Source organism: Aptenodytes forsteri, unplaced genomic scaffold (genome assembly GCF_000699145.1).
Source record: "Aptenodytes forsteri isolate BGI_AS27 unplaced genomic scaffold, ASM69914v1 Scaffold118, whole genome shotgun sequence".
Taxonomy (NCBI): Eukaryota; Metazoa; Chordata; class Aves; order Sphenisciformes; family Spheniscidae; genus Aptenodytes; species Aptenodytes forsteri.
In genome coordinates this window covers 143,755-161,069 of record NW_008795859.1, presented here as the reverse complement: position 1 = coordinate 161,069, position 17,315 = coordinate 143,755, and the positions used below count along the sequence as shown (strand labels likewise).

The following is a 17,315-nucleotide window of genomic DNA, read 5'->3' as shown; positions in this document are numbered from 1 at the left end:
GCCGCGGGTCGGAGGCCGTCGGGATGCGGCAGCGGAGCGAGGAGCCGCGAGCCGGCCGGGAGGAGCGGAGGAGGAAGGTGAGGGGAGCGGCGGGGCCCGGCGCCGGGAGAGGCCTCGGAGCCCGGGGTTCGTTCCGCATCTCTGCCGGTGAGGGAGCGCTCGTAGAGCTCTCCCAGCGACGGGACGGGCGGTTTTAGGTGTGCAAATTGCACTTGCTGGGGGCTCGACAGAGGTGCCCTGCGCTGCGTTTTTCAGCACTTGGTGCGCTTAACCAACGGCTGCCTTGGGAGGGCTGGGTATCTCGAGTTCTTCTGTATTCTGACATAATCCAACTCTGGTGTTGCCAGGTTGCTGAGCAGCTGCTGTCTGAGCACTGGAAGAAAAACAACGCTGAGCTCCGGGAGGTGATGTTACGTTCTTTTTAGTCCCTGCTGCCTTGCATTTATTAAACCAGTTTTTAACCTGAATGCCATCATGTATCTACTGTTGTCATTCATCTTGAATCACAGCAATTGTCCTAAGTTCTGATAAGCAAAAGGCAAAGAAGAAAATGGCTTAACTGTGTAAGAAGTCCCCTCAAAGCTGGTATTTTTCAAAAACAGTCAGAAATCTGTTCTGACACTGAGAGCAGATTTTCAGTGCCCCTGCTGTAAAGATCTCGGGTGCTTCTTAAAGCTGTTCCTGCCGTGTCCTTGGCGCTTCCTTATTCTTTATTCCACCGACCTGCTGCGCTAGCCGCCACAGCTCTGGTTTCAGTGTCACTGTAGTGTTACCCAGAACTGGCATGTGACATTGACCCTCAGCTTGTGAGCTGGTGGGCGCCGAGGACACCCAAACGAGCCCACCTCTGCAGAAGCAGATCCTGCTGGGACTTCAGGGCTGCAGCTGGGGCAGGAGGAGCTCTGGAAAGTCTGTCTAGATCCTGGGGGACAGGAGAGCCTCTGGCACCAATGGCATCTGTTGTCGTCTACAGGTGGGGTCGGAGCTGCACAGGAAGCAGGTGATAGAGGCTTGGGGGGATCAGCTAATGCAAAAAACCAAGGTACGCTGGGGTAGCCCTGCTGTTACTGGTCGCTAGGGCAGACTCCTGAAACGCGCGAGCAGGTGGAGTGTGACACTATGCGCCTTTTGACCCGGCTGGCAGACAGCTTACCTTCCTCTACGGACACGGCTTGGGTGTGGAAGGAATAGGAGTTGGCTCTTTGTTCATCTTTCTCACACCGGTCTTGAACCAAATAACGCCTGAGGTCGCCTTGTTCATTCCCGTGGCGATGGGGAGTTCTGGTGTCCGCAGAACGACGGGAGCTGCTAACAGGAAGGATGCTTTTAATGAAGAGCCATCGTTCCTGTCTAACAAGTACACACTATCTGTCTGCTAGAAAATCCAGTGCTATCTGCTGAACGGATCCGTTGCAGGATTCAGTGTGGCACTGGGTGCTCGTCTAACAGCGACCTGCAGTGCAGAGCCAGTGCAAAGCTGCGAGAGCTCAGTGTTTGAATACGCACATACTAGATATGGGAATACAGTGATTGTCATGTGAGAGAATAAAGGCCTTCAAATGCAGATTTCAGAGTTAACTAAAACAATAGTCTATGTTGTAATAGGAAAAACTGAGTGTATTTTTAAGACCACCTGGGCTTAGCATCAGACCTGTGCAGGGTCCTGTGAAGGGTGTGTATAGACTGATAGCCATCTTCAGGCAGCGATCAGCAGATAGTTTTGCTTTGTCCTTGTGTTCCTTCCTAGCGTGTTTTGTTCCGTATTTTCCCAATATGTGTCAGCTTGCAGGAATTTGATTTGTGGATTTCCTGAGCCAGAGGCTGTTTCTTTGCGTTAGCCTAACCTTAAATGCCATGCTTTCTTTTGGCTCGGAAAGCAAGAAGCAACTGAACTTGAAGAGAAAAAACGTTATGAAAATGAATATGAAATTGCGCGAAGGGGAGCGCTGGAAAGAATGAAACAAGAGGAAGAGAAGCGCCAGCTGGAGGAGACGTTGCTTCAACAAATAGAAGAACTGAAATTACAGGAGACAGAGGTAATCTTTAGTTTCTCCTCATTTGAGAAGGAAATTCATTGTTGCACTTGGAAATACACCTGACCTCTTCCCTCCAGGTTTCCACTAGATTAAATCTGGAACCAAGTTAGTTGTGACATAATTTCTGTTAGTAATGTAGACCTCCCCCGTGAACACTGGCATATTGACTGCGTTGTGGTAGGTTTTGTTTGCTCCTCTCGAAATGCGAACACCCTTTTGTGCTGCACCAGATGAGAAAAAGATTTACAGAAACTTCTAAGTGTGACAGGTTCGGGTCAAAGGCTTTTTCAGCTGGGGCTTCTCACAGAAGAGACTGGCTGTCTCTTGAGCTGTGAGCCACTGAGCCACGAATTAAATTAATGCGGAATGTTTGCTGCAGTGAGGATTTTGACTGCTTGCAGAGGAGCAGAACGGGGTACAAACTCTGGTACAAATGCTCTCTCTGGGATGTCGTAGCTCTCTGATGTACTCTTTCTTGGTGGTTGTTTTTTTCCTTTTAGGCAACAAAGCTAAAAAAAGAACAAGAGAATTTATTAAAGCAGCAGTGGGAGCTGGAGAACTTGGAAGAAGAAAGGAAACAAATGGAAGAGCACCGGAAGAAGAAAGAGCTTGGGTATGAGATTGAGCATAGCTTGTTTCAGCAGGGCTTGGACAGAATCTGTTCCTATGTCCGCAATAGCACTTGCGGCACGAGGAGATATTTCAGATGGCAGCGGTGGGTTGTAAATACTTGGGTTTTGATGGAAGCGCCCAGAACAGCCAATGAGCAAACACATTGGTGCCGTTACTTCTTTTTGTTCATGTTAGCAGTAGCAGGTACCTCTGTCGCCTGTAAGTTACACTGTCATAGATGTACCTTCTTGAGTGCTGGAGTGTAATAACATAGGGCTTTAGAGTCAGTTTGAATGTTTCCTTTTTTTTTCCTCCTTCAGTCGCTTTTTGAGGCATCAGTGTAATGCCCAGCTAAAGAGACGAGCCCAGCAGATACAAGAGGAGCTGGTAAGAGAAAGTACCCCTTGATTTATACGTTATGGATACTGTGTGCTGAAGAAACTTGTTCCTTGTGTTTCGTTTATGTGTCTGCCTCTGATGACTACAGAGGATTGGTTAGGAAGCCCCTTCCAGCTTGTGAACAGGGCTGAAGCAAAAAGACCATGGGGAAGCCAGCAGGCTGAGCGTCTTCCTGAGCGCACCCTTGGCACTACCTCACCAATAACTTGTAGAGAGTAGCCCTGCACACAGGCTGGAAGCCTGTTGGATAGTTGATAATCTTGTGGTTTTTTTCAAGGAGATAGACAGGCAAATCTTATTAGCCCTCCTCGAGAAAGAAGATGAGGATCAGCGCCGCCAGTCCGCGCGGCGAGAACGAGCCGTTGCAGATGTTGCCTGGATGAAACATGTCATTGAGGAACAGCTCCAGTTAGAAAAGGAGAGGGAGGCAGAGCTGCAGACTATTTTTAGGTGAGTCTGCCCACCTCTGAACGTCATCTAAAGAGGCCGCGTGTGCTGAATGTTCCGGCCTGGCTGGTAGAGCTCCATTCGTGTTTGTTAAATAGGCTTTGAAAGTGGACGTTAGAAAGCGGTGTCCGGTTGGCCTTGCAGTTCTAGAAGCACTGCGGTAGAAGTTTTTGATGGAAGCGCCCAGAACAGCCAATGAGCAAACACATTGGTGCCGTTTCTTCTTTTTGTTCATGTTAGCAGTAGCAGGTACCTCTGTTGCCTGTAAGTTACACTGTCATAGATGTACCTTCTTGAGTGCTCGTTCCGTGTGCCGCGTACCGTGCTAGGCGGTCAGCATGCCAGTACAGACAGACCCGAAGCTTTTCTGCCAGGACAGAATCAAAGCCTGCGGTTGTTTTTCAATTACTTCGACCCAACACCTAGTCCATAATTTCTGTTACATTAGCTCTAATGCAACAGCTTTAATAACAAAAAAAGGTAGTAACACAGAGACAGCAAGAATTACCTTTTAGTTGTAAGTACTTTGTAACCAACTTTCAGTGATTCTGCATTACTGATGTGGAAGGGTTTAGGCTAAGTGACTCCAAAACCTGCATATTGTTTCCTTTTGTATCTTAGAGCTTGTAGATAAAAGCTGCCTCAGGTTCCTCATTCAGGTTCAACTTACGCTCTTCCCAGCGCAGAGAGCGTCTTCAATGGTGACAGGACAGCGCGTGCCACCATCAAGTTTTAGTTAAAGGTTTTGTTGCAGAGGGAAGATTTGCAAAGTCTTAAGCTTTTCCAGCAATGCCCTTAACTACCCACCCCCCGTGTGAAGTAGCATCCTTGTTAAGAGGCAAGCTTCCTCCCGGGGCCCTTCTGTGCCTGGGGCAGATCGGCGCGTCTAAGAAGTCCTGCTACAGGCCAGCGTTTCCTTCAGCGTGTTACCTCCTGCTGTTCAGTAACAGGGAGATCGGAGCGGACACGCTAGCTGCCTGGGAACAAACGTGAAGAGAAACCCGAGTGCTCCTCTAAAGCACAGGGTAGCTCGTCTATGCCCATGGAGTATATAGGGCTTTTTTAACTGTAAGTAGTAACCTTAGAGATAATTCTTCCTCCCTCCTTTAGAGAAGAAGCTAAAAAAATGTGGGAGAAGAGGGAAGAAGAATGGGAAAGAGAGAAGGCGGCCAGAGATCGCCTGATGAACGAGGTGATGACCATTTTTGATGAGGTGTCTCTCCTGGTTCAATGAAGCCGTGGTTCCAGCTGTGACCCTCCACCCTCCAGAGGGTTACAGCCTTCAGTACCAGGGCAGATTTTTTCTGCTTGTCCGATACATTTTCTGAGAACTGTTTAACTGTCTGCACTGAGATTTCCCCAGTTCCGCTTGTAAGGCTGGTCCCTTCCTTGACTTATCTTCTCCCTTAATCCTCTCACTTCACAAAGGTCCTTGCAGGCAGGCAGCGCCAGATCCAAGAGAAGATGGAGTTAAACAGACGAGCCCAAGAAGAGTCTATAAAGTATCGAGAGGAGCTGATTAAAGAACTTGAGGAGGCAAAAGAACTGACTAGGCGAGAGAAGGAGCAGGAGGAGGAACTGAAGACGGCCCGCAGGCAGGAGCTGGAGGCCCAGGTACAGCACGCCTTCCAGCTACGCACCCAGCTGTTGAAGGTGCCCAGCCTGTGTCTGATCTCGCCATAACAGCCCCGTCTTCTCTGTGCCCAGCTGACAGAGCACCGCTTACAAGAACGGGAGGAGCAGCAGCGCCAGAGGGAGGAGGAAGGAGAGGAGAGATCAGCCCGGTGGCGCTGCGAGGAGTTAGTGCGGCAGGAGGCCAAGCGCATGGCTGAGCAAGGGTACCGCAGCAGGGTAGGTGGCAGCGGCATGGGGAAGCCTGTGCATACAGGTCACCCTGACACCCGAGCCCATCGGGGAGGGCGACGGCATCACGCAAGCCGCGTTGTCGTTGCTTCTAATCTGCACCTTAGTTGCCACACAGCACCGGGGCAGAACACCGGGCCCGTTCCTTCCCCTGGTGCTACTTCTAACAGAGGTCTATAGTTCTGTCTTATAAATTGCTTTTCTTTTTCTGATATTGATGCTTTAGGTCCCAATTTTTAAATAATTTTTGAGGCAGACTTGTTGCTACTGCCTCAAATGTTACTCTGGTTATTTTCAGCGTTATCAGCTGCATTAACGCAGCTGGTACAGCGCATCTCAGCTGCTCAGTGTCTTTCCATCTTCTGTCGTGCTTTGCCTAGCTCTAAAAACTAAGCTGAATTTGAGTAGCCCTACCTAAACCTCACGCCCAGCAGATCGTATTTTTCATACTAAACTGTGAGCTACTCTGCAGAGTAACTCACCTCTGTCATTTATTAGACAGTAGCTACTAAAGTCAGAGAAAGCTGGAAGGAGGTGTTACTGCCTTAAAGTATCAACTCTTAAACATTACTGATGCTTTTTCTTGGAGGACATTCATGTACTCTCCAAAGTACCTTCTTTGCATGCTGAATAGTACGCATGCGGGAGATTAATTCTAGAGCCCATAAAGTAGTTATGATCTTTGTTTTGACCCCGTTAGCTCTACAGTTACCCGAAAGCAGCGTGGACCTGAGGATTCTTGTCCTTTGCACCCGAGGAACAAGCACTAAATGCAGTTGCAGACTACAGAAAGAAAACTTTGAAGAATCAAGGAACTCCTGAAGTAATGGTGGCTTTGGAATAGCCTACAATGATGCCAGGACTCAACTCCGTAGATTTCTGAAAATATTTAGCTGTGGCGCAGTTGAACACAAGAGCAAATTTCTGCTGGCTTCAAGAATGCGGAGGTGTGAGCATCCTTGGAGGACTGAACTGCTTCGCTTGCTCCGTGTTCAGAGGTTGCGATGTTGTATTTTAGTATGTGCTACCCCGGGGCAACACAGCAAATAAACAGGCCCCTTGGCTCTAGGCCGTGAAAGAATCCGTGCCTCCCGTGGAACGGGACCTGTAAACCACTACGTGCTGCGTTTGCTATTTAAAGTGTCAGACTCCCACCTCTGAGAAGCAGGACGTGCCTAGAGGCCCAGCTGGCTTTTAGGAGTTAATTCATAACGCGTTGCAGATCGGTAAGATAGATAACGTGTGCTGTGGCAGTAATTCTTAACGTGTCCAGTTCCTCTCCAGAAGGTGCCGAAGACTTCATGAATTTCTTCTGCTTGTTTCATAAATAATGAATAACTGCAACCTGAACAACCGTTTGTTTCTTTACGTGAGCAAACTGCTGCAACAACAGGAGGGGAGGGGAGTTTTAGTTGATTAATGCCCTTGATTCCTTGCTGTTACCGTAGGCAACTGCAGCTTAAAATCAGTCCACACGCTTCAGGTGGTGTGGCACGTCCAGGTCCTGTCCCAGGGCTGTTGCAAAGGTGGGGGCTGTTTCAGCACCGCAGGCTTTACTCAACTATAGGAACTGTTTCAAGAGCTTTTCTTTAGAGAACCAGCACTCAAATAACCCCAAATAATTTCGGCACACTGAAAGGGTTTTAGCGTTTTATAGTAATACAGTAAACAAAAGCTTAAGTCAAAATATTGTACAGACAGAATGACACTGATAAATACAAGTGTTGGAAAAAGGCAAAAAAATTTTTACTTTCCTACGCGGCATTTTGTAAAGAAAAAGCAAGTTTGTTTACAGGGAAAAAGAGATCTAGTCATAAAAGGAAAAAACCCACCGTTGTTATTTCAGGTATTACAACTCTTCTGACCCGCAGTGCTGTACGATTTGAGGGCTAATCTACGCACTACGCTTTCGTTCCACCGCTGGTTTTGAACCACTCTGCCTGTTTGTGAAAAGAGCTGCCGCAGCACGTCAGCATGTGCTCAGACCACTTCTGTTTTACTGAGAACGTCAGAAAATTGCCTATCTTGCATGATAGCCACCGTGGCTCTGGAGTGATGACACAGCGTGACCATAACCAACCCAGAACAAACGTTTGTTCGGAGATGGGGGAGTTGACCAGAAATGCTGTTTAAGTGACAGAACGGGAAATCAGTTAGGGGTTGGCCATGTTTTTATAGCTAGGCCTTCCCAACAAGCAAAATGGTTGATTTTAGAAAATCTGGAGCTAGCGTAGCTGGAACAAGGGCTTGCAGTTATCAAAGCATCCATTTGTTTTGGTACAGAGGCAAGTTTAAACAACTGATAACTTACAACATAACTCAGTGTTACCCTGCTTTGGAAATCGGGTAAGATATGTTAAAAGAAAAGCATACACTGGTGTCCTGAGAGATTGAAAAATACTATCCCCTACCTTTCAATGATGCCAATTTAAGGAAAAGTTCCGAGAAGATTATCAGGGTATTTAATTGCCAGTAGCATAATTTTGAAGTAGGTTTTACCAATGTCTTTTGCAGTTCTAATCCCAGCCTGTCTGCATCCCCATGAGTTTAGAGACAGTTCTGGAATTCAGAAGTGCAGAAAGGAAATAAAAAACCCTCACAATGAATAACATCATTAACTTACTGGGTAGTCATCTACTCTCTCCATTCCTCCCCCCCCTCAAACCTGCACTACTAAAAGGGAGCTAATTACAACATACGAGAATCCAACAGTGTTATGGCACTTAGTGTTTATATATACATACAAACACAGTATGATTGAAAAGGAACCAGCCACTGAACTTTACCTCGTTTGTTCACATAAATATGGCAGTTTTTCACCAGAAAGCCTTGAAGAGTTCGTGGTTTTGGCAGACTGCATACTGCAGACCCGTTTGTGGAACAGCAGATAGCTGTTTCTGACTCAAATGTTTCTGTGAAAACTGTCTAAATGTTCACATCAACTGCTGCCACGTGACAGCCGCTGCAGTTCCGTAACTTCGCTCTTAACTAAAAGACCACTTTAAGAGGCTGCCAGCCGAACTGCCGCAGCCGGCTCCTTGAAAATGACAACACACTTCCAAATGGGACACAGGCGGAGACAAAAATTAGTCATTTTTTTTCCCCCATGGAATTTGGATTCCCGAAGAACTCTCATTTTTGAAAGTATGGACTGACACTGTTACGAATGAAGAAACCTGAAACCCACATGGACGTTTGTCACCCACCTACTTTTCTAACAGGCAGCCTAGCTTGGGTTACTCCATACATGCTTGTAAAATTTATGGACTGACACTGTTACGAATGAAGAAACCTGAAACCCACATGGACGTTTGTCACCCACCTACTTTTCTAACAGGCAGCCTAGCTTGGGTTACTCCATAAGTAGCTTGTAAAATTTTGAAAGATTTGCATAAAACTTACTAGACATCAGAAATCTTTTCACATTTGGATATGTTGAGGTACAGAGGTTACATGCTATGGCAGGCACAGCTGCTTTTGCACTGGCACTCTTCTAACTTCCTTTTTTGTTTTTTAATTATCACAGAAATCTTTAGTGATATTGCATCTTGAGTTACTGAGCAATGCTGCTGCAAACAAGATGGTGCCTTGAAGATGACAGTAAAATTCTGTAGGAAACTTAAGAATGAATTGTTAAATCAGAAACAAAGGATAATATTTTAACCACTAATGCCCTAACGTAACATCAAACATACATATTAATGGCATAGTGACAACTAAAAGAAATAACTATTAAGTTTCAAATTCCTTCCAAAACAGATAAAGTGACAAAGACCTTGTATAGTTACATGTAATAAGCTCGTATGCCCACAACTACTATTGTTTTAGCAGACTAAAAACATATTATTGCACAACAATTGATATGGGAACAGGTAATATTCGGCTTGTACTCCGTTACCAGGACTACAACCTTCTTCCTGCTGGGCAGCAGTTACGGTCCTGGAGCCTTCAGAGCCTGTTTCGCTGCGGGTTTCTCAGTCAGCGGCATCACGGCACACGAGGCTCCAGGACGGACAGAGCAGAGGTGAGATTCTGCCCTCTGATACGCGCAGCTGACTTCAGCGGGAGTTTTGCAAGCAGTATCTGAAAGCAGAACGTGGCCCCAGGGGAACATCTAGCAAGAGCTTGATACAACGCTGGTACGTGATAATGGCTCAACAGCTATTCGCAGCATGCTATTATCTGTAACTAAACTGGCAACACAGGCACAAAATAAGGCAGTGGGTTAAATTAATCATAAAATTGTTAGAAAACATGCAAAAATAATACTGAGTTTTTTAAAAAAAGTTTCTTGCCCCTTTAGTTTTTCTCATAAAAATTTGAATAGTTCCACACCTGTTTGAAATTCAACCTTTAAAAAACAAGACTAAAAAGCCAAGTGTGACTCAGTTGTTGTTCTCTTTGGTTGTGATGGTAACCAGCTGTTTAGCAGCCTTGGCGATGTCGTAGGCGCACTGGATCACTTGCTGCGTGACCAGCTGGATGTCTGTTGTAGGGCACGTCTCCACAGGAAGGGTTTTTTTGCACTCGGATTGGAGTCTGTAGGCACTAGATGTCAGCAGACGCAAAGAAGTCCTTACCAGTTCAGATTTGGGTTTCTGGGAAAGGAAAGTAGAAGTTGAACTTGACAGAACAAAACCATTTTAGGATCACTTTTAATTAGCCGGTAGCAGTCCACAAGTGTTCTTTAATACGAAATTTCTGCTGCCAGGGCCCTGCTTTCTGCACGGACTCCTCTGTGCTGTAGGAGACGTTACAAGACACCGCTGCAGAGACGTAGGGTAGGGGCGGATGAAACAAGTTCCCGGAATTTCTCCTCTCTCATCTCAGGGACATTTCAAACTGCTGCCAGGCAGCACGCAGGGAATACTGCTTCACACTCTCATTTAGGAAGTTACTCATACAAGTTTTCTAGTGCCCATTTACTGCTACCCAGCCCATGTCCTGGCTGACATCAGGGTACAGCATGTACAAGTGTTCAGGTAGGCACAACAGCATTAGATTTTCCTTGCAGTTTTACAGAGGTAGGTAAGACTTTACAAAAACTTAATCACCGAGATTTCACTCCCTAAACTTGCTGTGAAGAAACAGATGACTTTGGTAGATAGATAACAGATCTAAACATACCTGCATGTAAGAAATCCAGGCAACGGCACTCGAATGGAAACTTGGGGGTGATGAGTCTAGCAAAATTCCCGTGTAACCACAAGACTCCTCAAGCTAGATGCAAGTAGCCTCCAGTTTTGGAGAAACTGCATGCACATCTTAGAGTTTTAAGTTCAAAGTAAAATTAAAGGCCTGGATTCACAAGTTAGCCCTTCCCAATTGGCACGCTAATAAATATAAAGATGCAAGATTTGACAGAAACACCTGGTCATTTCTCCCTACCTACAGCTTTTGGTTTTCATTTACTGAAGGGAAATCTACTAGCGAGGAATGAGGCCAAAAACATTTTAATGCTGAAAGGTACTTACTTTTGGGAACAAGGCTGCCATTTCCGTTACTGCCACATGTATTCTCTCGGAGCATGGTATATAGCTGCAAAAAGATGCAATGTATTATTCATTATGCAAAGACTCCTCTTCAATTTCACTAGTCAGTGGCTATTATTCTAAAAACAACTGAGTAACAAAAACCCCATAAATATTCTAAAAATATCTTTGTAGCCTGCACTGAAGGCAACTGAAGTAGGTAGTGCAACATGCAATATGGTGACTCCTAGTGTCTCCTCAGCATTCCCCAGCACACTGCAGCACAAGTTTGTACATAGCTATTGCACTTCAGAAAAAGCAAGAATTTTACCAATAGTACAAAATTATTTCTTAGGTTTTATTACTCTTTGGTCAAAGTTTGTTTGAAGGAATAACTGTCCACACCTATTATACCAAACATTGTCAGAAAGAGTCTCAATTTGTATGCAATTATGGAAACGTGTCTATGAATATTAACTGCACATCAATTCATACGCTCGCATTTCCTAACCTCCTCCCCACCCAACTATTTGAATGCTAGAATTCATCTCCAAATTGTACAGAAAATTGCTTAGCTCGTTCTGTTTGGTGTATGCACAACGACATATTATTGTGACGTGTGGGAGAGCAGGCCCAAGCAAACTGGTTCATGTAAGGCAGGCACAAAGTAAAGTAAGATTCTGCAGTTTGAAAATATTTAAACAAAATCTGGTGACACAGAGGTGCCTTGGGGAAAAAAGGAACTTTTTTCCCTCAGTGCAGTGCTGACAATCAAAAGTGGATTTAAAAAACCACTTTGTATGTGGGATCTGAGTAAGTTTAGCTTGCTGCCATTTTAGGGAAATCTCTATCTATTTGCTTCGAACGAGCTCTTTCTGCATAAGCCAAGAGACTCTAAAACCAGTCTACTAAAATAAAAGTTTTAAAACTGCTAAGGATCTAAACAGCTAAAAATATCCAGTAATCTCTGAAGTTAAAAAAAAAAACCCAACAAAGGTGTTTCAATTTATTTTATGTTTCAGAGTTGAATTTTGGCCATCCAAACTCTTAAAAATAATTTGAGTCAAGTGTTGCTATTTATAGGACTATCTTGTCTACACCTCCGAAGCAATGCAATTTTCCTGCACTTCTTTTCCATGTGTAAGTTACAAAGTAGAAGCCTTTAAAAAAACCACTTTGTACCTAAGTTACCAAAATACTGTAAACTCAAAAAACTGTATTCAAAACACTTGGCAGCAAGGCCTGAAGTCTGACCTCCGTAAGCTTTTAACCCATCTGTTCTCAGCTAAACTCGGAGCGATCTCTGTAACAAACACGTGCCCCTCTGGGTCAGCAGCTGGGCTGGAAGCTTTAGTTTGTCGCAGAGATGCACGGTGAGGACACACCTTGATTCCAAGGAGATTCATTTCCATCCTTGTATCAGTTCATGATCAGTTGAAGCCAGGAATGCAGCACCATGCACATATTTCCCCTTTCTCATTTCACAAACTGGAAGGCTAGACGCCTACTGAGAATGGGGTATGCCAAACTTCCAGTACAGAATTCATACCTCGCTTTTTTGGTAAAGTTTAACTAAAGGTAAAACATCACATGAAGGTAACTTAAGAACACCAAGATGCCTTCTCGGATTAATTTATACACAGTAAACTGACAACGCACAATTCTCACACAGCAGCTTACAGATACATGCATCTCCCAAACTACCAACTGCTTTCACAGTGTGCGAGTTTTAGGCTAAATATTCAGTAATTCTGCTGAGTTAGCTAATAAAACAAAGGCAGATTCCATTAGTCCTCATAGATTTCACTTCTGACTTATATACCAAATGAAAATTGGTCTGTTCAAAATAGATCTTAAAACTATTTACCATAAGCTGCTGTGAAGCGCGGTGTTAGTGTGGTCTGTCAAAAGTTTAATTTCAAAATACTTGTTTTTATGCTTCAAAGACTCAATTTCAGCGTAAGTTAGTTAACATGAGTCAATCTTTAGCAAGAGAATCTCGAAATCACAAAGCAACAGCATTCAAGAAAAATATTCAGCATCTGTAGATTATGGTAGACCATTGCCCTTCCAAGCAAAAAAACCCAAAAAACCAAACCCCCACGGGTCATTATTTATGCAGTCATCGTGCAATACCAAAGGTGCAAAAATAGGTCACTTGCAAATGCACTGAGAAAGAAGCAACACACTGGGGTCATTCTGGCAATGCAGGAAAATTGCTTTAGAAAGGAGTATTTCCGTATGTCTCAAATCACGAGTTCTTCCAAATAAACCAAAAGTGGAGAAAAGTCTTCCAAGTTCACTGTAATTCCCATTCTGCTACTGAGTTAACAATTAATTTGCTCCCTGCAAGCCAAATGAACAGCACCTTACCTCATAAAAAAGCCAGTTTGCCAATTAAACCCTTCACTAACAAGGCAGAGAAAGCCCTAAGAGTAACTTGAATGAAAGAGAGTAAGACTAACAACACATATTTCATAATATGTTCTCTAGGTTAGCTGCAAAGTTCACAGAGTATCTTGGAGGAATGGCTTTATTTTATAGTCTAAACACTCGCTGTAAGCTCATGAAATAAGCCGACACATTTGTTGAATTTACACGCATTCCAGTAAGACATCAGGAAGATACTCAAGTAGTGACAGCGTGGAAAAAAGAATCCATCATGAGCAGTAACTTGTGGTAACCTCTTCCTCCGATCCTGATATTTGTCACTGGCAGTAACACCTGGGGTTAGAACTTGGGAAGTTCTGTTTTAAAGAACATCTCACTTAAAAATGAAATTTATTTTAGGCATTAATAAACAATATTTCGGTCAGGTTGGAAGATACTATATAAACACACATCTTTTTTCATTGATTCAAGATACAAATGATCTCATTTGACTCGACAGCTGTATAAACAGTTGAGGGCCTAAGCTCTCAGGTGTGAACATTGCATCTCAGGAACTGTGACTTCTGCTACTTTTGCAGCAGTGCACAGAAGCAGCAACCACATATTGTGCTGTTAGTTGTCATACTTTATCTTGATGGACAATAAGCAGAACAGACAGGAGAATCTTTTACACTAGAGACAGTTACAGTTCCAGGCTGTGATTCTGTTCCCCATTAAATCAATACCGGGAGCTTCGACTGAACGGGTAGTATCACAGGTTCATAACTCTCTGTACTAGCTAACTGCAGTTTCTTTATCATCCAAAGCATTTCATGCATAGCCTTCAACGACCCCTGTGCAGATGGTGCGTGAGGGAAAGAGGCAGCAGAGAGAAAGAGAAAGGACACTGTGCCTGGGAGGCAGGGACAGAGGCCAGAGTACCAGGAGGCAGGACCGGGCTGCTGGACGGTCAGAGGCTGCAGGGGAGCTCTCTCAGCCCAGGGAACCAGCGTGCTGAAGCAGCCGAGGCTATGTCTGAGCTTGAGCATGCCCGCACGCTCTAATGGTCTACTCGGCCAGTCGAGCACAGGAAAAGGAATGGAAGAAAGCGAGGAAAAAAAAAAAAAGGAAGGTGTTTCATTAATAGGATATTCTTGCAGAGGCCAGAGTACCAGGAGGCAGGACCGGGCTGCTGGATGGTCAGAGGCTGCAGGGGAGCTCTCTCAGCCCAGGGAACCAGCGTGCTGAAGCAGCCGAGGCTATGTCTGAGCTTGAGCATGCCCGCACGCTCTAATGGTCTACTCGGCCAGTCGAGCACAGGAAAAGGAATGGAAGAAAGCGAGGAAAAAAAAAAAAAGGAAGGTGTTTCATTAATAGATGATATTCTTGCATCATTTTATTACTCTCTGATTACCTATGCAGCACGTGATTTTTATCTACAACGTTCCCAGCACTAGCTGGAAGCCATATTATTACATCACTGAGTAACTCATTTTGTTAAGGAAGCATTCCCCTACTGCAGGAAGAGAATGGTGGAACAAGCCTGCTCCACCTCCTTCGTGCCCCAGGCTGTTCTCAGCCCACCAAGACAAAGCCAGGGAACAGGAAAACAAAGAACAGCAGCTTCAAGTTCAGTGTTTTGCAAGATTATACTCATTTAAGTACTGGCAAACACCCCACTCCACGCATGGTACAGAAAAAAAACATAACAGGTTGTTTAAAAATCTATTCAACAGAGAAAGCTAGGTGAGCCATATTGTTTCTTTCAATGAGTTTTTAAAAAATGTAATTCAAATACTGTGAACTGTGGTATACATAAAAACTCATTTAAAGCTTCTCTTACTGTTGCTTCTCGTTATGATCTGTGAGAAACAAGCAACAAAGGATTGCAGTGGAAAAGGTTACGGACAAGGGCAACGAGCTCAGCACAAACACGTTAGAACTCGCCATTCAGTGTGAGGAGAGGCCGCGCGCTGTCCCTTCTAAAAATAGAAAAGTACAAGAAGGGAAAAACACAGAACAAAAGTGGCCCCATTGTTGTGCACTTCTCTCAGCAAGGCAGGAAGCGAGGGCTTAACACGAATCGCCAGTCGCTTCTCACAGGCAAAGACAGGCACAAAACTTGGGATGGGCGGCAGAATGCAAGACCTACCAGTCTGCAAGTTCAGATTTTCTGGAGACCAAAGCTGTTCCAGACCTAAAACGTGTTCATACCTGGGAAGACGTAACTCTTGCTTACAGTCTTCTAAAAGAGCTGGGCAGGAGCACCACCTGATGATCAGGCAGGGGCAGTATCATTTTTGCTTCCTCACGCTATTCTGAAAATTAATTGTTCAGTTGGGCCAGAAGTTCCCCGAGGGAGCTGAAGCTGTGTGCTACCTGACGTGCTGATGAACAGTCTCCCGCTTACCCAGCTACAACTGTGTCTAAACCCCACAGTTCAAAATAGCTTTTGCTGGTGCGTTAGCTGTACTAATATTTCAGTAGGAAAGCCAAATTCTCCCTGCCTTCGCAAATTTTCCTGAAACCAGACTCGGTGTTACTATCACACTTCTGTGGGGTGTCCTTACCTAAGGACACGGAGGACTGAAGACCCTCCTGAAGACTGAGAAACTTACGCCAAGCTCTCTGCAACACATTTGATTTATATCTAAAACAACACTCATTTTGCAGCAGGACTTCACAAGCACTTTGCTCCCCAGTGCTCCCCATCCCTGTGCCAGTTGTGGGCAGGGCAGGGCAGTACAGGCAGGTGGCAGGCAGTGGGCAGTGCTGCAGCCAGAACCCACTCACAAGGGGCTGCACCGGCTTTTTGGACAGGAGTGTGTGTTCCCACCGCGTGTGCTGGTCACTCGTCCCCGCTCACCCTGTGGCATTAGGTCCAGTGCACCAGGAAACACCACGGACCTGCAAGTTTTGTAGGTGTGAGATCAGCATCTCCAGCGTTAACACGGGTGGTGGTGGCTGTACGTGTGCAAACACCTGAAGAATTTTCTTCATTTTCTCACAAACTCCCGAGCTTTTCCAGCACTCATGCCTTACCTATCATGCTTGTTCTCTTGTGCTGCTCGCAGCAGCTCCTGAATATTCTTAGTGATCTGCTCAGTTTTCCGAATCACATCTTCTGTACTGGGCAAACTGGAGTTGGGGGCTGTGTCAGCATCTTCAGGGATGGAGCTCTCCCCCTGCCAAATGACACTCCTCTGCCGGCCCTTCCTGCCTGACCTGCAAAGGAACAAAGCAGAGGTCAGCCCTGCGGGACAGAACTGGCTGCCTACACAACTCCCTGTCCTCCGACAGCGTGGAGCTGTGCCGTTAGCTCTGCGTCACCATGCCGTCAGCTCTGCATCGCAGCACCTACCCCGTCTCCTCCAGCTCCAGAGGGGCGGTGGGGTTATCGTAGTCACTCTCGGACACGCTGCTCTGCTTCTCCAGCTTCGAGGTCTGCAACGAATACAGGTTTATTTCAGTGTTGTGCAGAAAAGAGGAGCCCCGAGCTGTGCCAGCGCCACGTCCTGAGTAGGCGGGCTTGCTCTTTAGCACGACAGCCCCTGCACCAGCCGCTACCCTGGAGCCCAGTGTGCCCCCTCACCCTGTGCTGGGCTCCTGCTGCCAGCTTGTACGCAAGCCCCTGGGCACTGCCGGCACGGCACAGCCCCACCAGACCCAAAGCAAGGGCTCTGCCCCGGCACCCAGCCAGGCCGCAGGGTGGGACAGACGGCCACAGCACAGCGTCCTTCCCCTGCCGCTGAAACTGCCACGTGGGCACAGAGGGGGAGGCCCAGAGGGGAGCAGAGGCCAAACAGAGAGGGCAGGGCCACCAGGGAGAAAGAGGCCAGACCAAGAGCAGGAGGCCCACAGCAGACTGGAGGTCAGACAAAGCGTGGGGGGCTGAACACAGAGTGGAAACCAAACCGAGCACGGGAGGCTGAAACAAGAATTGAGGCCCAGCACAGGCAGAGCAGGAGGCTGGACCGAGTGTGGGAGGCCCATAACAGAGTAGAGGCCAAATCAAGCATGGGGTTCTGACCACAGAGCACCGGCTGACCCTGGGAAGCCCTCTGCAGAACAGGAGACCAAAATGAGGGTTGAGGACTATTGCAGTGTGAAAGCCAAA

The 17,315-nt window shown here is 46.0% G+C and overlaps 2 protein-coding genes across 2 annotated transcripts in view; one reads left to right on the top strand and one right to left on the bottom strand.

Moving 5' to 3' along the window:
- Window positions 1-8: 8 nt before the first annotated feature.
- TCHP (trichoplein keratin filament binding) lies at window positions 9-6,705 on the top strand (the record flags this gene model as incomplete). The annotated part of the gene is made up of 11 exons (XM_009283839.2): window positions 9-77; window positions 348-404; window positions 974-1,042; window positions 1,878-2,036; window positions 2,537-2,649; window positions 2,969-3,035; window positions 3,325-3,497; window positions 4,605-4,686; window positions 4,923-5,108; window positions 5,202-5,345; window positions 6,058-6,705. Coding segments are annotated over 11 exons (1,152 nt in total), but the record flags the coding sequence as incomplete, so codon positions are not given.
- Window positions 6,706-8,631: 1,926 nt separating this feature from the next.
- The window catches only part of GIT2 (GIT ArfGAP 2), a 29,879-nt gene continuing 21,195 nt past the window's right edge, over window positions 8,632-17,315 (bottom strand). Inside the window, exons 17-21 of the mRNA XM_009283940.1 lie at window positions 16,560-16,642; window positions 16,241-16,423; window positions 14,371-14,496; window positions 10,832-10,895; window positions 8,632-9,955 (exon numbers count right to left, since the gene is read on the bottom strand). Of these exons, the coding sequence (XP_009282215.1) occupies window positions 9,743-9,955; window positions 10,832-10,895; window positions 14,371-14,496; window positions 16,241-16,423; window positions 16,560-16,642 (669 nt within the window). The 3' untranslated portion in view covers window positions 8,632-9,742. The remainder of the gene's footprint in view (window positions 9,956-10,831; window positions 10,896-14,370; window positions 14,497-16,240; window positions 16,424-16,559; window positions 16,643-17,315) is intronic.